At 37.7% G+C, this 21,325-nt stretch overlaps 2 protein-coding genes across 2 annotated transcripts; one reads left to right on the forward strand and one right to left on the reverse strand.

Moving 5' to 3' along the window:
- Window positions 1-776: 776 nt before the first annotated feature.
- On the reverse strand, window positions 777-11,258 carry serinc2l (serine incorporator 2, like). Its single transcript, XM_041794074.1, has 10 exons — window positions 11,121-11,258; window positions 10,221-10,382; window positions 9,192-9,379; window positions 9,016-9,095; window positions 8,776-8,913; window positions 8,431-8,600; window positions 6,565-6,655; window positions 5,097-5,250; window positions 4,798-5,007; window positions 777-2,474 (listed from the first exon to the last, which is right to left on the reverse strand). Exons 1-10 carry the CDS (start codon window positions 11,157-11,159, stop codon window positions 2,336-2,338), a joined length of 1,371 nt encoding a protein of 456 aa, XP_041650008.1. The 5' UTR covers window positions 11,160-11,258; the 3' UTR covers window positions 777-2,335.
- Window positions 11,259-17,023: 5,765 nt separating this feature from the next.
- Window positions 17,024-20,360, forward strand: LOC121513794 (stathmin-like). The gene is made up of 5 exons (XM_041793763.1): window positions 17,024-17,118; window positions 18,523-18,567; window positions 19,308-19,477; window positions 19,581-19,772; window positions 19,866-20,360. Exons 2-5 carry the CDS (start codon window positions 18,552-18,554, stop codon window positions 19,923-19,925), a joined length of 438 nt encoding a protein of 145 aa, XP_041649697.1. The 5' UTR covers window positions 17,024-17,118; window positions 18,523-18,551; the 3' UTR covers window positions 19,926-20,360.
- The last annotated feature ends 965 nt before the right edge of the window (window positions 20,361-21,325 follow it).

Here is a 21,325-nt window from a genome sequence, read left to right on the forward strand (position 1 = left end):
CATTTAGAGCAAAGCAAAACACAGGCCTTTCATTTAGACCCTCTGTTCTCAACTGGTTGGTTGGGACCAAAACAAAGTCACAAAGCCATATTCAGTAATTCATGAATGTGTATTTGGGGAAAAATGTTGTTAAAAGTCTAAAATGGGCCTTTTGAAGAATTAGTCTCCTTTATAGTTCCATCACATCTTTTGTTCCATTTCAAGTCAAAACTTCTCCATTTGTCATTATAAATATTTGGTTATGATTGAACAATTTAAGTTGGGTTGTGAGATGATGCTAAGAAGATGCTGGTGGATCCTGTCACTAGACCAGCTCAAGACTATTTAGTTAGACCACAGGACTGTGTTCAAAGGTGTGATGTCTTAGAAAACAACTTGACCATTATTTTCATTTTAAACACCATATTTAAACTAAAACCAAAACCATACTGATGATTTAGTAATCACTATTACTGAGTCAAACATTACTGTAGGTCTATATATACACAGAGGAATATGCTGACTCTTATCTCCACCAAAGCCCCCAACTCTGTTACCTCATGACCTAATCTATGGGGTGAAGTACAGACATGAAATGCTCTCATGCTACTTTCAGTTTACCCAGCAAAGACAGGGAGACGTTACATTTAGTAAGTTTCATCATAATTAGCTACACCGGTAGAAGTGTTACATAGTAAAGAAGTTAAACCAGTATGTTTAGGAACTGGCTCCTGTCAGGCTTTCAGAAACCCTTCACACCTAAAACTTTTATTAAGACTCCATGAGGAGAAAAGTAGTGATTGACAGATTTCCATCTTTATTAAAAACAGTGTTTATACATTAATTACAATGTTAATTCCAGTCACATGTCTGTGCCGTGTTTTATGGCATGCAATGATTCATTCACCACAATGTAAGGCAAGGCATAGTAAGCACACATCAGCTTAAGTGATAACTTCATTTTGAAACCAGGACTACAAAAAGGCACTTAATAGTGTTTGGAAATGTTACACATCTTGATCTACTTTAGCTATTCTGCATAAACAATTTTATCATTAGGGCTATATGACTGATTTGTTATAAATATTTTAAGGTTAAAGAAATGAAAAAGACTTCTCACAACACGTAACTCATTCACAATACTTGATTCATATGTGGCCATTGAAATGTTATAAAAGAACATTACACAAAAATTTACATTTTCATGATTGTACCAAAACATTTTTTACAGGTTCAAAATATATTCTGACTCATTGCATTCATATTGAAATCGAGGTAACTTCTATGTAATGCATAAATCACTGTACCAGTACTACAACCACCAACAAACTATGAAATTCAATACCACTTAACAGCAATTTATCAGCACTGCAATGCATCATTGTCACTTCTAAGCTGCAACGATTAAAAGTCCCTTTTCCTTAAAAACTCAATAGCACTCTCCGCCACGTTCTGAACATAATGACACTTTTTGAGAGCTCCAGTGGTCACCACTTGAATTGTACCAGTGCACATCACGTGATGCTGACTGCTTGGAATCAATACATGTCTCTGTGCTGCAAACAGACTTGTTTTACAGGTACAGATGGTTGCCCGTGGCTGCACAAAGCCAATACCCAACAGACAGAGAAAGGCTTAGCACCGCAGATAAATGACCATAGGATGTCGTGGCAAGGAAGAGCTGAGATTAGACTGACAGTCTGCAAGGACTCAAAGTGTGATGATGTGGATTTACATCCAAGTCTAGCAGCAAAAAGGGGAAGCCCGGGTCTTATCTGCAGGGCGTGTCATATTAGTGTTATCTGACTCTTACACTCACCTCTGTCGGGGGCTCTTCTGCAGGGTTCCCCCTGACATCCCCAGCACCAAAACACTCCAGCTACTGTAGTCATAGGGAGGCCTAACCTTGCCAATCAGAAAAATCTGAAGTCAAAGCTCATTAAAGGGGAACCAGTTATGAAAAGTCTGAGGTATAAACAGAGTTCCTTGTTGCTGATAGTCCAGTAACTAGAATGCAGCAGTAAGATAATACAGCTCATACATATATAAACTCATCAGGGAAAAGGAAGAGAGTTCCTTAACAAGGAGCGTTTGATGAGGAGTTTGGTTAAGAGAAGTTTTCTTTACCAATCAATCAAGCTAAAAACTATTAACTGAATATAAAGTGATTTTACACACTACATTATCATACAGAAAGAGGTAATACAACGCACTAACAGCAGAGGCAAATAAGTAAAAAATAAGTGAAAAATTGTTTCGTATCCTTAACATTTCCACAATAGCATCCTTCAAACTTCATTTAACCCCGTGCAAGAAAACAGACAAACAAACAAACAAAGTTAAAAGCATCTTATGCTCAGCTGAAATCTCTGTCAGGGAAGAGAAGAGGGGCAATGAGGGTCCAGAGGTAGAGGCCGAGACCCAGCCAGCTAGAGCTCATCTTCACCCACACGGCAGGCATGTTGCTGTCCATGTCCTGGGTTAGGGTATCAGGTCTGTGAGAGAGCACAGAGGAAAAGGAAATTTTTAGAACATTCAACTTAACATTTGTAATTAAACTGATGTAGACAGATTTCATGCGAATCATTAAATTGAGCCATTTTCTGAAAACCATATTGACTGTGTTTAAAGCATGGTTGACTTTCAGATGACGCATTGCCCCCCCTTGTGGTAATACTGCAGGCTTACACTGCCTGTGAGACAACTGCTTCATGTTTTTGCCAGAGAAATATCCATTTTGGTCTGATATGCTGTCAGTTATGATGTGAAAAGTGATTTTTCTTTTTGTCTCATACTAAAACCTTCCTATGGTAGGCTACATCCTCTGGGTTTAAGTTCTGTTTGAAGTTATGGTATAGGGTCCACACTAAACCAGATGCTGACACCATGTAGCATATCACTACAGTTAGGTCATAGTTAGGTTACAGCAGGGGTTGGGGACCTTTTTGGTTGAAAGAGCCTTTTTTGCCTGTACCTCCTTCCAGAAAATCTTTGAAGAGCTGAAAAACACATTTGAACCTTCCAATGAAGGTGGTCAATTAGCCTAAGTCTTTGTCTAACTGATTGAGCGAAGGTATGTCCGTTGATATGTTTGATCACACTGATAACTCTCCACTTAGTCATTATTTTATTCTTAATTGGCACGTTTTATGGATAAAATAGACAAAATTATTTCAATTTAGCATTGCAAAAAATATTTGTTTATTGCTAAAAAAGTTTCCTTTATTTCAAAATGTTTTTACTTATTATTTTTCATTTTTACAAAAACAGCCAATAACATCAAATAAAATTAAGAGGACATTCCAAAAAAAAAAGGGGGGGGGGCTTTAAAGTCATCCCGCCCATTGTTCAAGGTTTCAGTCCAGCTGCAATGGTTCCACCTTTCTCTTGTATTGAAACCATCTGTCCCAGCAATGGTTGAGGGTTTTTGTTTTAAATTTCAGAGGGTGAGTCAGTTTTTTCCATAGAGATTTCCTCTAAAATTGTGAGCCACTGGGCTATTCCTGGGGGTCACTTTTCAGCCAGCTTCTCGTGATGGCCTTTTTGCATGCGAGAATCATTATTTTGGAGAGATACATGTCCTTTTAAGGGATGCAGTTTCCTGGGGGTAAGCCCAGGTATAGCACCCGGGTGTCCCTGGGTATCCCCATCGCAAAAATCTTTTTCAGGATCTGGATAACTCCTTCCCAAAATGTTTGAATTTTAATACATGACCAGAATATATGAGAACGACTGGCAAACATATAGCCACATTTCCTCCAGTAATGTTGTTGTATGTCCCTGTGTTTAGATTTAACGTGTGGTGTGATAAAAAAATCGGATTTAAATTTTTTCAGCCAAATTGTCTCCATCCCTTTAAACTAGTAGTGGTCTGCTGGGTTATCGAAATTGTTTGCCAGTCATCCTTTGATAGAACAACATTCATTTCTTTTTCCCATTTGATTTAACATAGAATATGTCATTTCCCATGTGGTTTTGTAGGCCATTATATAGTTTAGGTACAATTTTAGTGGGGGTTTGTTTGTATGCATCTGTAAACACTTTCACCACCTTTATTTCAAATTTCTGGCAGAGAGAGAGCCACTTTGGAGGGGCAAAAGAGCTGCATGTGGCTCCAGAGCCGCGGGTTCTCGACACCTGGATTACATCATGAGAATGCAAGGAACTTCTTTCCTAGTATTGTTGCATCTAAAACAGTGGTTCTCAACTGGTAGGTTGGGACCCAAAAGGGGGCTGTGGTGCTCTTTTCAGCAGGTTACAGGAGTGTGCTAGGAAGTCTAAAAACAGAAGCCCTAAGTAGGCATTAAGTAAACTCAAACATATCTTTAAGTCTTCCTATGATGACAAGTTAATTTCGGTATTTGTATCTACAATTCTACTTATTGATCTCCTGCTCTTTGGAAATAGATCTCGATTTTGAAGAGTTAAAATGATCTCTACTTATGGAAAATAAAAGCAGGGATAAGAAACAAAGTCATCACAAATTTTTGAGAGGTGTTATCTACTGTAGGGAAAGCACTGCTAACAACAACAGTCAAACCCTCTGTTCCCCTTATCCCCTAGAGAGTCAACCCACCCATTAAACATTACACCATGACAACTGTATTTTTACTAGGACTTTGCACCACCCAGAAGCTCAGCATAAAATCTTATTTACAATTCATGCCTCCGTAGAAACCATCTAAACTGTTAAAGACCCTTAAAAAGACCAAAAGAGTGTGTAAACTCTCCTCTGACTAAGAAGTTACATTCAAGACAGGTAAATTTTAATTAAAGCATAGCTGGGGCAAACCAGCACTGATCAATAGAAGTACTTACGGGTACCAGTTGGTGAGAGTCATCATGATGTACAGAGAAGCCAGACAGAGGTGGAAGTGGAAGAAGGAGTAGCTGTAAGTGACTCCCTCCTCCTCGTTGTCCACAGCTCTGCGTATACCATCTTCTCCCACCACGCCCTCCCCACCCAAGCCTCCGCCCTCCTCTGTCTGCATCAGCTTGTTAACCTGGGTGTTACTGGATGAGCGGATACTAGAAAAGAGACAGAGAAGACTTTGTATGAGACTTAAATAATTTCAAAACAGAGATAAAATATGGTTTTGCTCATGTTTAAAGCCTACCTGGCATAGAGGGTGCAGAAGAGGAAGATGACCAAACCAACAATGCTCTGAGCGTCCCACAGCTGCACCTCACCTTTGCTGCCGTCACTGGGAGGCTGAACGGCGGTGCTGACGTTTGATACCAGACTCAACAGGCTGGGGTTACATTCTCGATCTAACACATCACACACAGAGAGATGCAATATTAGAAAATAAAGCACTTTTAGAGATTATAAAAAATACTGTATATACTTGGCATATCATAGATTTTTTTCTGGGTATCAGATTTCCATCTTTGCTGTAATAGCTGTGATTGCTTTTTCACTAAAAAGGGAAGAAAAAACATGAAATTGTTTCTTTTTCTTTGAAACATGACAACATGTTTTGCAGCACTGCAACATTAGTGTAATACCCCTTTCCCACAAGCCGAAGAACCCGTTTAAACACCCTAACAATCTGCTCCTGTCAGCAGTGGGAAAGGCTCTAATCGGCATTCAGACCCACATGGACTGACCCCGCAATGGACACGGGTTTTTATCCGCTTGCCTCCGATCTGCTCCAGTGGGAGCGTCACACCCAGGTGAAAGCGGGATGACTTTGGCGTAATGTGCCTACGTCATAATATCGCACCTGTAACTTGGGGCAACAAAAGGACGCCGGCAGCTGAGGGACAAGCATTGTTGATTTTTGGACTCAGCGTCTGAGATTTATATTTGCAAGATGGCACAGCACTGGCATGACAGCGAGATCAGAGAGCTTCTATTGATCCGTGGAGAAGAGGGGATTTGGCTCCAGGTCACAGGGACTGTGCGAGACACACCTATACACAACAACATAACTAAAATGTTGACTGAGTGTTAGCTGTGATTTGGGGCGCTGATGATGATGTAATCAACGTGATGGCATCAGCTTGACGCACCAGAGGAGAAAAAAAAACAAAAAAACAAAAAACAAAACAAAAAAAAAACAGCCACGCAGCTCGTCTGCTGGCAATGGAAAAGGAGTCACTTGCCAATTGTTACGGGTTTACCCGCATTTAAAAAACCCGCTTTTACACGCTAATTTTAGTGGGAAAGCAGTATAACATTATAGTTCCCTCTAATGTCATGTATTATTTACACCTTTCTCATTTTCAGTGAAAGATGAAAACTTACACTATGTAAGCTGTGGAAATGCACTTTTACTCTACTGCTGAGTATAAATTGATCTCAAGGGTCTACATACAGAAAATGTCTAAGAGTGCAGCCACTACAAGCTATTCTATTGTTACATTTCACACAATGACATAAGATGAAACAAGAAAGATGAGCTACCTATTGGAAAATACAGCTCTTTGTTGTTACAGTATGTCACTCAAAACGTAACCAGTATAATTAGTGTGTTGCAGTAGAAAATCAGTAAATATATTTAAAAAAATGTAAGTGCAATCACAGCTGAGGAAGCTCTAATAGAGGGCCGAGACTTGGCTGAAAGACCAGAGGGGACTCACTTGGATTGTTCGTCATAGCAGACCAGGTGACGTACATGGTGTATAGGGAGATGAGAGAAGCCTGGAGCAAACCTGAGTGTGGCTGTTTTTCCTGTAAGGAGTAAAAAAATATACAATCAATTGAATTTTAATGTATTTCTAAGCAAAGTACCTTATGTTGAGCTACCTCGAAATCAATCTGTTGAATCTGGAAATGACTTCTACAAAAAATGACTTGAGTCATTCAAAAGGAGGGAAATACTGACTAGGGTATTAACATTTCAACTCCTAACTTTACAGTACAGAAAGAAGACTACTAACTTACATTAGTAAGGGAAGTTCACTCTATTCATGTCAAAGCTCCATTCACATTATTTATCTTTTATATCCTTGGATTTTATATTCCAAACTCTCTTGAACGGATGTTGATATTTGTTGGAATATATAACCAAATTTTGATTCAGCAAAATATAAAAACAAAATGCCAGTGATCTCATTTAAAATTGTGACCATAATGGATGTAGCAGGAAGCTATCAGCTGGCCAAATTTAACTAGTTAACTCCAAAGTCATGTTTAACTGCACAGGATTTTGAGATTTGAGAGTGGAGATTGTAGTTACTGTTAAATGACTCTGCTAGTGCGTAGTGTATTGTTGGTCATCATCAAATACTATCAGAAAAGATCTGTTACATCTGTAATTATTTGTCATCATGTGTGAGATCTTACATTTTCAAAATCAGTTAAGATTTTATGTGTCAGGTGGCTTTCACACTAGGGGCCCGGTCCTGGATCTGAGTGCACTTGAGCTCAAAGTCCAGTTCGTTTTGGTAGTGTGAATGCAAACGACCCACACCCGGGCAGCGGGCCCACTTGGGGGGTGGTCTCGGGCGTGATTCAAGTGGACTCTGGCATGGTTCAGATGAGATGTGAATGCAACCGCGCTCAGATACGGGACAGAGTGTCATATCAGCTTTAAGACATCTTAAAAACTAAGCTTCTTTCCACAGTGTGGCAGTTTGTTCACATTTTTCCTCAATAAAGGGCAGAAACCATCAGAATCCAGCCAATAAACGGTCTGTTGTGACTCATCTTACAGATGAACACAAGTTGGAGTCAGTGAGAGGGGGTGCAAAGGCAATAAAAGTCTCCTGACACCTCAAAAACCGCTGTATCTGCACAGCGCTAGCCCGTTTAATTCTCTGAGCTGTAGTAGATGTGCAGATACAAAGAGCGAAGTTCCTGGCATCTTATAAAGTGATTTTTTTAATCATCCAAGGCTGCAGGATGGACTTTTTGCTGGGTCAAAACAAAAATAATCTTCTTCAGGTCATGACCCCAGTGGTTGCCATGGTAGCTTCTTCTTCTTTCTCCTCCTTTGCAGGGTTGTAAACCAGCTACGTGCATACCGCCACCTGCTGTTTCAGACCGAGTAAATACGCAAGTGCGCCCAGGCACGGTTCAATGTTGCCAGTGTGAAAGCAAGCCGGGGGGGGAACGGGGAGGGGGAGGAATCGCGCTGCGGCGCGGTTTGAAACAACTGAGCCTAATGTGAAAGCGCCCTAAGTGTGCGCCAAGCTTAAGACCACACACTGCAGACATGTTCTTTCACGCTGGATCATGAAAACAAACCATTTTGTCAAACATATTACTTCTTCTCAATAAAAAATGCTCTTCTCTGAATCAGCAGTTCTGTTTACTAGCTTTACTGAATGGGTAGTTCTGTATACTAGCTATCCAGCATTAGGCTGGTGACAAAACAGATGCGTATAAGCTGCTGAGATTGGTGCATGTCATATCATTAGCAGATTGGCTGATGTTTGTCAACTTGACCAATATCGGCCTATATTGGTGTTAAACTGATGTACTGGTGCATCTGTGGTTCATACCTGAATCTTGGGTAGAATAGAGACAATGGAGATTATGATGCAGAAGATCAGATTGAGGCTGATGAAGACTTTATGCTCTGTGCAGTCATCAGGCTTTGTGTAGTAAACATAGAAAAGCACCACAGCAGTGAAGGCCAGAGCGTAGTGGAGAATGGTGAAAGACAGAAGGCCTGGAAATAACATAAACAACCATAAATATGGAAATTTACTGATCTGATACTAATGTGAATAGCTGAACACATCTGCTTAACTGAACCAAAACATTAAGTTAATTTCATACCTATCTTTGGTCAAGTATGCTGTTAATAAGGCAAGAAAAAAACTAAATTCAAAGGACAAGTTTACCTGCAAACCAGCATTTGTTGTCACTATTTTCAGCATTTTCTACCCAAATCTTGTTCCAGGAGTGAGCAAAATCGATGAGGAGAATAAGTTGGATTATAATGAAGATGAAGGAGCCCACCACTCCAAAGTAAAACCATACTGTTAAGTGGAAAAGAAACATACAGATAAAAGTAATATTCCTGGGTTAATGTCTGCTCAGTTTACTTTAGAATATATCAATTTATCAGAATAACTTGGTACCAGAGTGAAAGGTTCCATTAGGGATGAAAAAAGCCCCCACTGTAATGCCAACCAGGATCAGGAACTTGAAAAACCAGAATCTGTAGCATAAAGAATTGAACACCCACCATCAGTGCATCAAGTCTAACCCAATGCCTGAGCACAGTTACCTCAAATAAGACCAAATGAGTGCTTACCCATTTTGAATACTTGCACGTGGATCTTTGCTAGATCGGACACCAATCATCATGGCAGCGAACAGAAAGAAGAAGCAGGTCATGGCGAAGCACATCCGGTACACAGATTTGTAACCCACAATGACATCACATTTAACTTGGTTTTCAATACCAATAAAAGACGTTCCTCCCTGGCAAAATCCTGGAATCTACAAAAGAGAACAGATCAGAGGAAACCTGTTTATAATTAAGATTTTGGGTTACTCACCTGTGGGGTTCCTCAGGGGATTTTCAGTTGAAGGCTCAGATTAGTGAAATCAACTGGCTCTTCACATGCACACCTCAAGGTCACTGCATTCATTCAACAGATCCTTTTCCCTTATCTTTAAAATGAGTTTAAAAAACATTTTGATACATGATTTAAAATAAAATGATCACTACGTTAAATGCTGTTTGTCTGTAAGCTTAATCATTTAAATCTGTCTTTTTTCTCTGTAACACATTTTGGTTAGCTGAAGTTGTTTTAATATGCTACTTTAATGTAATACTTGCCTTTGTTCAGTATAGGACAGAACAGAACATTTCGGTTATCAACACAATGCTTTTATTTCTTTTAATCTAAGCTTAATTCAACCAGGAAAACCTTGTTGAGATTAAAAATCTCTTTTGCCCACGTGTCCTGGCCAACACAGGCAGCAGCACATATTACAAATTTACACACAGAAAAATAGCCAGTTATACATACCGACATAATAGCATACTACAAAATATGAATCAATGTTTCTTAAAAATTGACCTACAATCATAAAAGCTATAAACAATAAAAGCTATAAATGACATTTAGCCTCTATGTCACTTTTAATATGTGACTACCTTATCTCAGAGACCTACTTTTCTGTTCTAGATAGCTCATCATAACAACTACTTCCTTCAAGCTACTTGAGAAATATCTTATGCGCACTTAACACCTGCAGCAGTTCAAGACATCTAAAGCAATCATCAAGATGCATGTGGACATTACAATGTGATAGCATTTAAAGCAAATCTTACTTTACGGAGTTCTGCCTCCATTCCAGGAAGTATCATGATAACAGACACCATTGTCCCCAACAGCAGGAAGAAGGAGAAAACCAGCCGTGTGATGGTGGAGTTGTTGGATGAGGGACAGCAGCCACACAGCAGACATGGTGCTGAGCCACACAGACAGGAGGCCTATGAGTGATGGGGACAGGTGGCAAAGAATACAGTTTAAGCATTAGGCAGAACTAACAGGGAAATTAATGTAGGCATTTCAGACTGCCTGTCATAATTGAGCAACACTGAGCTGAAAAGATGTTTATTATAACATTTCCTGGATCAACTTGCATCTCTCATAATCTACGTCATATCTGAAATGAAAAGTAAATAGCACAGGTACTTGAACCAGTATGTCAACAGAAACTAGGGCATGCAGCTTCCTAGCTCTTATCATGTACGGTCAGCCCTCATAATGAAAGGCAAAGCGACTACACCTTATCTATATTACAACATGTTATGGACACTGGCATTACTAATTAAACCTGTTTAAACGGTCGACGCGACGTTGTATCAACAAGGCCTGTGGCTTGTCTCTTGAGAACCAACCATAGCATATAAATTTGATATTGTTATAATTGAGTAATTAATAGTTAACTACAGTTAGCCTGTCAAGCTAACTGTCCTACCACTCCCTCTGTACTTATTTGCATGATGATTCACCAGCTCGCTACAGGGAGATATATTTAACTTATGTGGTAATGCTTCCAGTGTATTCCGTACGGATAAATAGGTTTTTAATAGCGTCACATTTTGAACAGACTGAATTCCTTAGCTAACTGGTTAAATGTTAACAAGAAACGTTAGGTCGATGACCGTGAGAAAAGCCAACAGTTAGCATCTTAAACAGCATTGGTGAGTAAAGTAGATACTTACGCAGCTGGCTAGAGAGCACAATGCCAGACAAGCCCCCATTTTGGCATTAAAATGTTAAAATCACGGAAAAAATATCGTCGTCTATCTCTTCCCAAACACTACCAACACTGTCCTACTAGCACTGCTGACAACCGGAAGACGCTGCTCAAAATAAAAGTCGTCAGAAAAAGTGTAAGGTTGAGCTCTTCAAAATAAAAGATCTAATATTGCGCTACCGTCTTGAGATGTTAATAGTTTTGAACTTTCAATGTTCATTATTTTTGATCGAGGTTTTACGTTTTGTTAAAAATTTCGGTTAAGTTTAAATTCATTTGTACTGCTGCTTTGTTATATTACTTTATATTTTGCAAGAATGCTTCGTTTTAGTTTAGTTTCTATTAGTGTAAGCAATAGTTTGTGATAGCCTACTTGTCAGGGGGGTAACACAATAATCAGACAAAGTTAACATCATGCAATAAAATACGTTCAAACAGGCTAGTCTTCACTTTTAATTTGTTTAATGAAATTTGATAAAATAAATAAATAAATAAATAAATAAATAAATAAATAAAACTCAAGACCTAAACATAGCCATTGTAGTCTTCTTTCAAATCAGGCCATTTCATCCTCTTCAGGCATGAAGAGCATGCTTGTGTCAAAGACTTCTTTTTAGTCAGTTTTGTAAGCAAGAAATTAAGTTTTAGTAAGTTTTCATTTTCTGTAAAGCTTAATTTTGTATTTTCCTCCAGTTAACTAAACTATTCTTACATTTTAGTCTTAGCTATTTAGTTTTAGTCAACTATGCTTAAGGGCATGCAGAAAAAGGAAGTTGAAGACATGCTTTATTAATCCCAAAAGGCCAATACTCTATTATCAAACATGCATAGGCCAGGAATACAAATGTACAGAATCCTCTAGGCATGCACTAATGGAGAGATGACAGAGTGAGAGACTACACTCGAAAGAGAGCCAAAGTAGTTGGGGGTTCAGTGCTGGCCTCGAAGGCACCTCAGCTGTGTTCAGGAAGTAAACAGGCACTTTCCAGCAACCACTCTAACTTCCATGCAAGTCCACACAGGGACTTGAACCAGTGACCCTTCTCAAGTTTTCATGGAAAGTCCTTACACACTGAGCTACTTCTGCTGCCTGCTAACGTTTTGTAGAGAATCGTGTTGAAAAGAAGGCTGTCATTTTTTAGATGCTTCAAAACTTCAATATAATCTCCTAAATGTTAATAGACAATAATTTAAAAATTACCCAGGCTTTACAAAAATACCAGATAACAGATTTTCAGTATTTCTAAGCTTCAAAGTGAAATTCCATTTTCCAAAAATACCAATGTACCAGTGTGACCAATGTGACTTGGACTGCGATTAGAAAACAAGAATCTAATTGGTGCCCAGGACTTGGTATTGAACAGGTTTGGCCATAGTTACTGCCAGAACCATATCAAAGTTTACAATCCAGTATCGTAACAACTCTAGATAATGAGGCAGTGAATATCGAGATTCAGAAACCTACCAACTGTCCTCCCACTCAGCATTTTCAAAGCTGAGCTTCTGTTGTGTAAAAGCAGGGAAATTACATGAGAGAACCTGTCGGGTATGGACAACCTCTGCACAGTCTCTGGTGTTATGGCACCGGTAAAAACACAAACAGGAGTAATGAGAAATAATATGGACAAGGTATAAAAATGTGTATGCACATTTCTTGATAAACCAAAAAAACAATCAAATTAAATTTTTGTTTAATCCTGAGATAAGTGGGTCTTAAAACCAAGTTTCCTACATTTTTAAATATCAAGCTTAAGACTTTCTAAGACCCGAGCTGAGAAAAACTAATACCACTTTTTGTGAAGCAAATAGTCAAAAATGAGAGGCTTGCGAGAGATTTCACAGTACACTGGACAGAGATGAATTCTTTAATTTAATGCACTGTTAATGAAATGTCAATTGATATGATTTGATTATTTCAGGCACATACAATACCTCTCTTTTATCAATATAATGTACAGTGGTATTAATCACAACAGACGCTAAAAGTAAATATGCAAAAAAAGGAACTGCATAAATGTAGCTACAAACAAAGACTGGTTAAATATACATCTTAGTGGAAGTGCCTTCTAAAATTTAAGACCTTTTACAGGTAAAAATTAGACATTTTATGGTCTTGAATTTAAAAAGTACAATGTAAGACCTTTAAAGACTTTTCAAGAATACTAGAAGGCTTTGCGATCCTCTTCAGTCACAACTGGTATTAAATACTTACATTAAAGATAAATCAATGTATTTAGAAAATACCAACATAGTATATCAAGGAACCAACAAACTGATAAAATTAGCCAGAGAATATGTTTGAATTGTCACATCATTTGTGTGGATTGCTTTTTTTATGTGCATTCATTGTTTGCATGTTGATACCTCTATTTCAACACTAGGTTGCAGCATTTCACCATTTTCCATCATGTACTATTCCATCTAAGATATAGTTATACATTTAATTCATAGTCATTTATGATTTTAATGGGCCTCATATACTAGCCTTACTGAGAAGTTTTTAGTATTTACCTCTACAGCCAGCACAATAACCATACCAGGAGGAAAGAAAGTTTTTACTGTGAACAAGATCAGATATTTGGAGGTAGGGGTTGACCAGTTTGCTTTTTCAGGGCCAATACACCAGTTATAAGATAATAAGACTAATAACCAATGTTTGGAACTAATATACATTTACACTAAAAAACTACCATAACAAAGTTTTGGTAATTCCAATTTTGCATTTACAACATGTGATGGGATGTAAACTTGGCCCAGATTAAGAATGCATGAGGCCCCCGGGCACAATATCTTGGAGGCCCCCCGAAACCCCCAACCACCTCCGCCACTGTAAACACCCATGCAGTCAGGTTTTGAGTATTAGGCTGGTATTTGTTGGATACACCTGAAACTTATAGAGCATTTACACGGACCACAAGATGACATAAAAGGATGAAATCTACACTTTTAGATCCTCTGTCATACAGGATTCACACTGAACAACACCTGTAGCAGGGGCAGAGACAGATTTGTCAAACATACTGGGTTTAACACAGACGTAGGACGTAGGATGGTTCAGGGTCCCACTGACTATCCATGTAAAGCATGCATGCACTGGGTGTTATATCATTTAATTCATCATTTTGAATAACCAGCTCTTATATACACTGTTTTAAAGAAAATTTGGGGAAAAATGGGTCAAGATATTTATTCCCCTTTATAACAATTTGAAGATTAAAACATTTTGTTTATGCCTCCTAAAGCAGTCAGAAATCTCTGTTTCTCTCTATAGCTATATAACATAGGCAAGAATTTTCTGTAAAACCTTGCCATGAGAACAAATATTTAAAAAAATAATTTAATGAAATAAAAAAGCAAAATGTGTGAAAAGAGATGCATATCTATGAAAATTCAGAAATATTTATATTAAGGTTTTTATTTCTTCTTCAGTGTGTTTAAGCTTTTGGAAATTAATAATACAAAATCTGCCCTTGCCCTTGGGCAACAAAAAATTGTTTTAAACCACATGCCCAGTACATGTGGACTTAAATGTCAATAAAACAGTGTTTTAAAAACCATCAAATTTTAGTACAATAAATCTGGGAGTCACTATCAAGTAACATTTAAGGCAGGACCTCCCTTTTTTACGCATGGTCACAGGAGCACATGGTGTGAAAAGGCAAGAATATTCGCCAGTAGATCAATAATTAAGAGTATCTGTAGTCACCTCACCTTGGATGGGGACCTTGTCATGATGAGGAAAGGCTAAGTGCTGTTGAAGTCCTGATAACAGTCAGAGGGAGAGTACTGAAAGATATCAAGAAATAACAAAAATGGCTTTCAACATTTAGAATGCTGGATTACAAAATAATGGTAACTCATCCTCATGAGTTAAGAATCCTAATATAGTCCCTATCAGGCTCGACTGATATTATGTTTAAAATACCCTTCCTTACCTTTAAAAAAATAACCTCATGATCAGTATAATTGCACTAGAACTGCAGAAAGGACATAACTTTTAGTAAAAACAGGAGAAAAGACCTTTTGTTTGCCACATATCTACACCAGTTCCTCAGACCTGCTTTGCATTAACAGTAATATTGCCACAGCTGAACAAAACCAAAGGTTATCATACTTCCCCCTGAAAATGTACTTCTTGTTTACTTTCTGTGGACTGTAAGGTATACTTGCTGAAGTAATTTACAAACTGACAGTAAGACCCTATAAAACAGCCTTGTTGATCCTTTCTTTATGCTCACCTCTCTGTTCTGGCACTGGTGAGCTCACTTGGCTGGCAGGTTCTGGCAGCTGATGTCTGCATTTTTACTTTATTGTTTGTGGGATGCAGCTGCTTGGATTAAAACTTCACTCTCATCCATCACTTTTCTGTCATCACTCTCTCCAAGGACATTCTTGCAGTATTCGTGATTCAGCAAGTGCAGCAACTACAGCAAAATGTATGAAAAGGTTCAAAAGTTTTGCTGTATCTTAACATAAGCACTCTGCTTCTGTGGGGCAGTAAAAGGAAAAATGCACACTCACGAAGAAATAAGTCATAGGAACATGTAAAACATTGTATTGTAAAGGATATCACTGATGTCATCAAGAGAGATTAAAAAACATTTGAACACTTATTTTGGCACTCTTTACCTGTTTTAACCAACTTGTAAATTCTATTTCACCCATTATTGCAACTTTAAATCCTTTTTTGGCCTATTTTAATCCTTTTTGCCACTTTTCATCCAATTTCACCAACTGTTCTGCCAATTTAAGCCCTTTGAAACACTTTCCAAGCATTTTCAACTGCTTTTTTCTGCCTCTTTATGCTACTTTGGACCCATTTAAACCACACCACTTTCCCTCTGTTGATCCATTTCCCACTTTTTACCTATCTTTGCCACTTTGAATACACTTTTGGCACTGTTTACTCATTTTAGCCATTATGGGTTCCTATTTCACCACTTTTTTGCATCTTTAAAACATTTTGCCTCTTTTAAACCATATTTCCCACTTTTCACCTATTTTTCATCTTTTAACCCATTATTTACCCTTTTCAACACATTTTTTTCACTTTTTTCCCATTTTAACTCTGTTAAGTAAATGTGTTTATATTTTGAAAATGATGTATATTTCAGCATTAATGAATAAATATATATTTGATGCTCTTATAAGAGCGGTTATTATTCAGATAAAAAATAACATGGTTATCACAGTTTAAATTTATAATTGATTTTCACCTTCATGGGCCCCATATTTGGCTGGACCCAAGAAAGCTCTCCTCTTTATCTCTCTTATGGGCAGCCAAGCTAACAAGCACATAAGGGGGTCAATGTTGAACCTTTTTCACTCATACACATACAGTCACTTGTGCTCAACACATCACAACAACACACAACAGCTTAACATGAATAATAGCCTCCACTTTGTGTTTAAATTGATGTTAAAAAAGTGAATATGGTCTTGTCTAAGTGAAATTATTACAAAATATTTGGCCATTCAGCCAGCTACAGTTGTGAAGACTTTAAGTTCTGACAATTGGTTGCATCTATTTTTTACTGGTCGTCGAAAACTGAATGATTCATGTAGGTCTGTCAATACTTTGTTATATTAAAACTTACTTTCTCTCTTATATTTTCCCCATGGAAGTTTCCCTGGGTTGCACATTTATAAATATATGCTTAGTTGATGTATATGAATGTGTTACATAACGCTAACTTTACCCGTACAGCCTCCATCCCTTCTCACATCCATGAGGTTGTGCCACCTTTGTTTCTGACTGTAGTTTCCTGTGGGGGGCTCCTGGCGCTTACAGTGAACACACGCTGTGATTGGTGGATTCGGACCAATGACTACAAAGATCTTTGGTGACGTTTAGAGTCAGTGCATTTTCGCGCGAAGGTGCAGATGTTGTTGGTCTGACAGAGGGCAGAAGAAAGAGAAGGATTCAGCTCGTGTGTCTGCACTTCACGCCGAAGCACTTGACGGTGAGAACAATAGACTTATGCTAATGTGTCATTATGCTTTCAGACTATGCAAACAAAGTCTTGCAAGAGCTAAAGGTCTATTAAGAAAATCATTGAGGCGTTATAAGGTCCGTTCAGTTTCACTAAAAGTCAAAGAGTTAACGGACTTTATTGTTATGGCCGCTGTCCTGCGAATATTGTTTGTAGCACCATTAGAGCGACTGTGAAAGAGTTGATAATTGGTCTTTCAAAAGCAATGTGAAATGCATTGATTTTGTCAACACTGTGCCTTATACCTGAGTCAAAAGTTCAATTTCTCTAGCATGTTTTGACTTCAGCCGACGTTATGTAAGCCTAAGTATGGAAAAACACAATAGAAAATACAGACAGGTAGTTATCAAGGTCGACTCAGAGGGTCTGTTGCTCATGCTCTTAAGCGAAATTATTTTTAGACTTTTTAATATTTCCTTAAATATTGATTAATTCCTATTTTAACAGTGCTTGTTTTCAAGACTCGATTTTTACCCTCCCACCCCCGCCTAAAACATCCTGTTGTTGAAAGCAGGTATTGACTCTACTCAACAACAAAGACCAGTTCTGTATGGAACAGCTTTTGCCCCTTCAGAATATTATAATCCAGGCAAATTTATTGATTCATATTTGTGTAAATGTCCTTATGCAATGTAATTTACTAAATCTTACAATGAACTTTACAAAATTTTACATTATGCATGCTATTCAAACATATTTCTATTTCCTATTTAGCAGCTGTTTCAAAGTTTGTTGCATCAAAACACACACACACCCACACACATATATATATATATATATATATGTGTGGGTGTGTGTGGGTGTATGTATATTCAGGGCTCATCTGTAGTTCATACAGCACCCCACTCATATCAATAATACAAAATGGGAAATGTCCCCAGTGCTATCGTAGTGCACCATGACTTCTTACCATCAATGAGGTTTAGGTCTAGTTTTGCCTGCCATGCCAGACATGTTAGGACAGGTCTACCTGATTATGTAACTGATCATTTTGCAGCTGTACAGAACATACAACCCTACATATGTAACCCTTAAAAATGGTCTGTATCCACATGTTACATGTGATCGAGATACTGTATATGGTTTTATATGCATATTGTCTTAATGTGGGGTTTGATTCTTAAAGCCAAGGAGCAAAAACAAGAAAATTGTTGTTCTAAAAGCCATGTTCGCATGCTTAAGCGATGATCTATGAAAACATGGGCTGTGACTGTCAACCATAGCTCAATGATTGGACATGAACATGCAACTGCATTGCTGCATTATTTTGAGTTATTTACAATTGAATAAAATAAAATTAAAGCATACCCTACTCACCACAATTGGTAATGTTTTACATTGCAATGATTTTTTCTGATTTTCATTTTGTTCTAGTGGTTTCAAAGGACGTAATTTCTGCTGAAATGGACAGCTGTGGGGGTAAGTGTTCTTTATGTAAAGAGTTAAATGGGATAAGTCTTAATGTAAAATAGTGTATTAAAAAGTAAAACTCTCAGCCAATAAATGTCTCGATTTAAATGGAAGCCAATAGGCCAACACCAAGAAGTTAACTCTTTTTGATGTGGTTTGTGCAGTAAGTTAAAAACTTGTACATAAAATGACACTGCTCCACTACATTATGCAATGCCTCTTACATCTTCTTTCAGTTACTCTTCATTGGAAACACAAAAAATGCTGCCATTCAACTGAAACCATTGTTGTGTTTTGTGCCCCAATAAATCGTTGACCCCCGAAAAGATAGAAAGAGGCTGGCTTGAGATCATTCAATTATCCATAGTCAGTCACTGGACGCATTACCTGAGGATGTCTGTAAAACACTGATATATTTGCTAAGGAGGTTGATCAATAAGTTAATTAGCAAAAGTTTTAGATAATTATTCATTAAAAAATCTGATATTGTTATTGATTTAAATTATTGTCTTCTGATTGTCCTGACCTTAACACATAACACATCTGCAGTTGCTTTAAGCAGTGCTTGTTTTTTATTCCATATTTCTTATACTTGTACTCATACACTTTACCTTGCCTTGTCTTTTGTGAGGTTGTGTATGGATTTGATTTGATTGTATTTCTGAGTATGCATTTGAGTGTTTTTGTAGTTTTGCATGTTCTGCCATTGCTATTCTGTCAGCCAAACTAGTAAGTGTTCTGTTTTACAGACATCCAAGTGAAAGAGCTAAACAAGCGCGCCTCAGGCCATGCATTTGAGGTGATCTTGAGCCCCTGTAACATGGACACAAAGGAGTTTCCATTGTCTCCTATGAAGAAAAAGGAAACTTCGCTGGATGAGATCAAGAAGAAACTGGACGCTGCAGCAGAGAGACGGAAGGTAAATGCAAAGAAAAGTATTGTGTAAACAACTAAATGAGGTCTACAACTCAAGGTTTTTTGAATTATTGGTATTACAAAGCTTTCTTCTCTCACTTATTCAGAGTCAAGGTGCTGAGGTGCTGAAACAGTTGGCTGAGAAACAGGAGCATGTGAAGGACGTCCTGCAGAAGGCCTTAGAGGAGAGCTGCAACTTTAAAAAGATGGCGCAAGAGAAACTCAATCATAAGATGGAGACATATGAAGAGAACCGCACTGCATGGATGGCAGCACTCAATGAGAAATTCAAAGAGAAAGTAAGTCTATAATGGTGTTTCAAGCCATCTTAATTCTTTTTTTGAAATAAAAACACTAAAATGATGACATTCTTCTGTTTGAAACAATAACAGGACAAGAAGCTTGAAGAGGTGAAGAAGAACAAGAAGGCGATACAAGAAAGGGAGAACTAATATGTTTATAATCTGACAAAAACAGCAGTTACATCTCCAAAGATAAGCTTTGTATTTTTTACCTGACATAACTAGGTTTTGTATGTTCTGGTAGTTTTCTATTATGCAGTAGAATGAAAGTTTGTTATTCAGTGTTAGACTTGGTCCTGAATTTGTCTGACTTTTCTTCACTTGTAGGTTTCTTATTGGCAGCTAGATACACTGTATTTTCTGAGGTCTAATCTACATTTTCCATGAGGATGTATTTCATTGATATTAATTGGTCCTTGTGCTTCATGCTGTTACAGTGCTTTGTTCAATAATGTTCTGTTGTTTTACTGTAAGTTTGAATATACTGTACAATACCAAGGTTCTGACATTAAAGTCTGTATCTAAAATGAAAATAATGTTTTTGTGTGGAGAATTGAATATATTTTTTCACATTAAAGGTGTGAATATTTTTTTACTTCGTGATGGAAAAAATAATAATTTGGTACCTATGCACTGCTTACACCTGGTGGAAGTAAGGATGAAGCTTTGTAATAAAAAAAATAAAAAAAACTGGTGGTGGTTGAGATGTCTAGGTCACTTCATCAGCCCTATGAAAACTTAGTAACATAAGTTTAAGGAGGACCCGTGCCAAGCTTGTGGTCAATTTAGGGGTCAAGGGTTGGAGGCAATACAAATACATAACCATCGTTTCAATAACCATTGTAACTGTCTCACTTTTAAAAAAAAATCATTTTTGGATAAAAACAAACTGAAGTATTGCTTTTCACGTATAATAATAAAACATGGCATGGGTCATAATCCCTTTCACTAACGTTTTGCAGGCAATTTAATGCTCTTGTATCCACAGCAATGACAGTGTAGCACAGAAATGTACACAGCTGGTTGTGTTTGGAGTGACTACATTGTCATACACACAGATGCTGCTTCACAATCCCATCTTTGTCACGTGTTGGAAGGAAACTGCTGGATTCTTGTCCAGCCATGAAGTATTTCTCTATAGACAACACAGGAGACAAAGGTTGCCTTTACTCTGAGAACCATTCTATGCCAGTGCTTTTTGTTCTGTTGTTTCTGTTAGTTTTTCATGCAAATATACAATCATATTAATACCCAACACACCAAAAGTAAAATTAAACACAAGTTTTTTGCTAGACTTGAACTTTCCATTCATTGTGTTCTTGAATTTTTAAATCTAACTCTTGATGATTTCTTGTTTTGCAAAGAACTGCCAGTTACCATTCTTGTTTGCGTAATATAACTCGAGAACATATTCCACGTTTATTATGGACACATCCTATATCCATCTCTCTTGGGTATATTCACTCTGAGATGGTGGGACAATAAAGATCTTTCAGTCAGACAAAGGGGTCTTTGTAACTGGATGCTGAACAAGAGAAAGGCACAGACTT

The sequence above is a fragment of the Cheilinus undulatus genome, linkage group 8 (genome assembly GCF_018320785.1).
Source record: "Cheilinus undulatus linkage group 8, ASM1832078v1, whole genome shotgun sequence".
Classification (NCBI taxonomy): domain Eukaryota; kingdom Metazoa; phylum Chordata; class Actinopteri; order Labriformes; family Labridae; genus Cheilinus; species Cheilinus undulatus.

Coding starts and splice junctions, on each gene's coding strand:
- serinc2l (XM_041794074.1), bottom strand. CDS start 11,159: ATGGGGGCTTGTCTGGCATTGTGCTCTCTAGCCAGCTGC. Junction 9,380..10,220: donor TGGAGGCAGAACTCCGTAAA/GTAAGATTTGCT, acceptor TCTCTTTTGTAG/ATTCCAGGATTTTGCCAGGG. Junction 8,914..9,015: donor TAATGGAACCTTTCACTCTG/GTACCAAGTTAT, acceptor TCCACTTAACAG/TATGGTTTTACTTTGGAGTG.
- LOC121513794 (XM_041793763.1), top strand. Junction 19,478..19,580: donor CTGCAGCAGAGAGACGGAAG/GTAAATGCAAAG, acceptor TCACTTATTCAG/AGTCAAGGTGCTGAGGTGCT. Junction 19,773..19,865: donor ATGAGAAATTCAAAGAGAAA/GTAAGTCTATAA, acceptor AAACAATAACAG/GACAAGAAGCTTGAAGAGGT.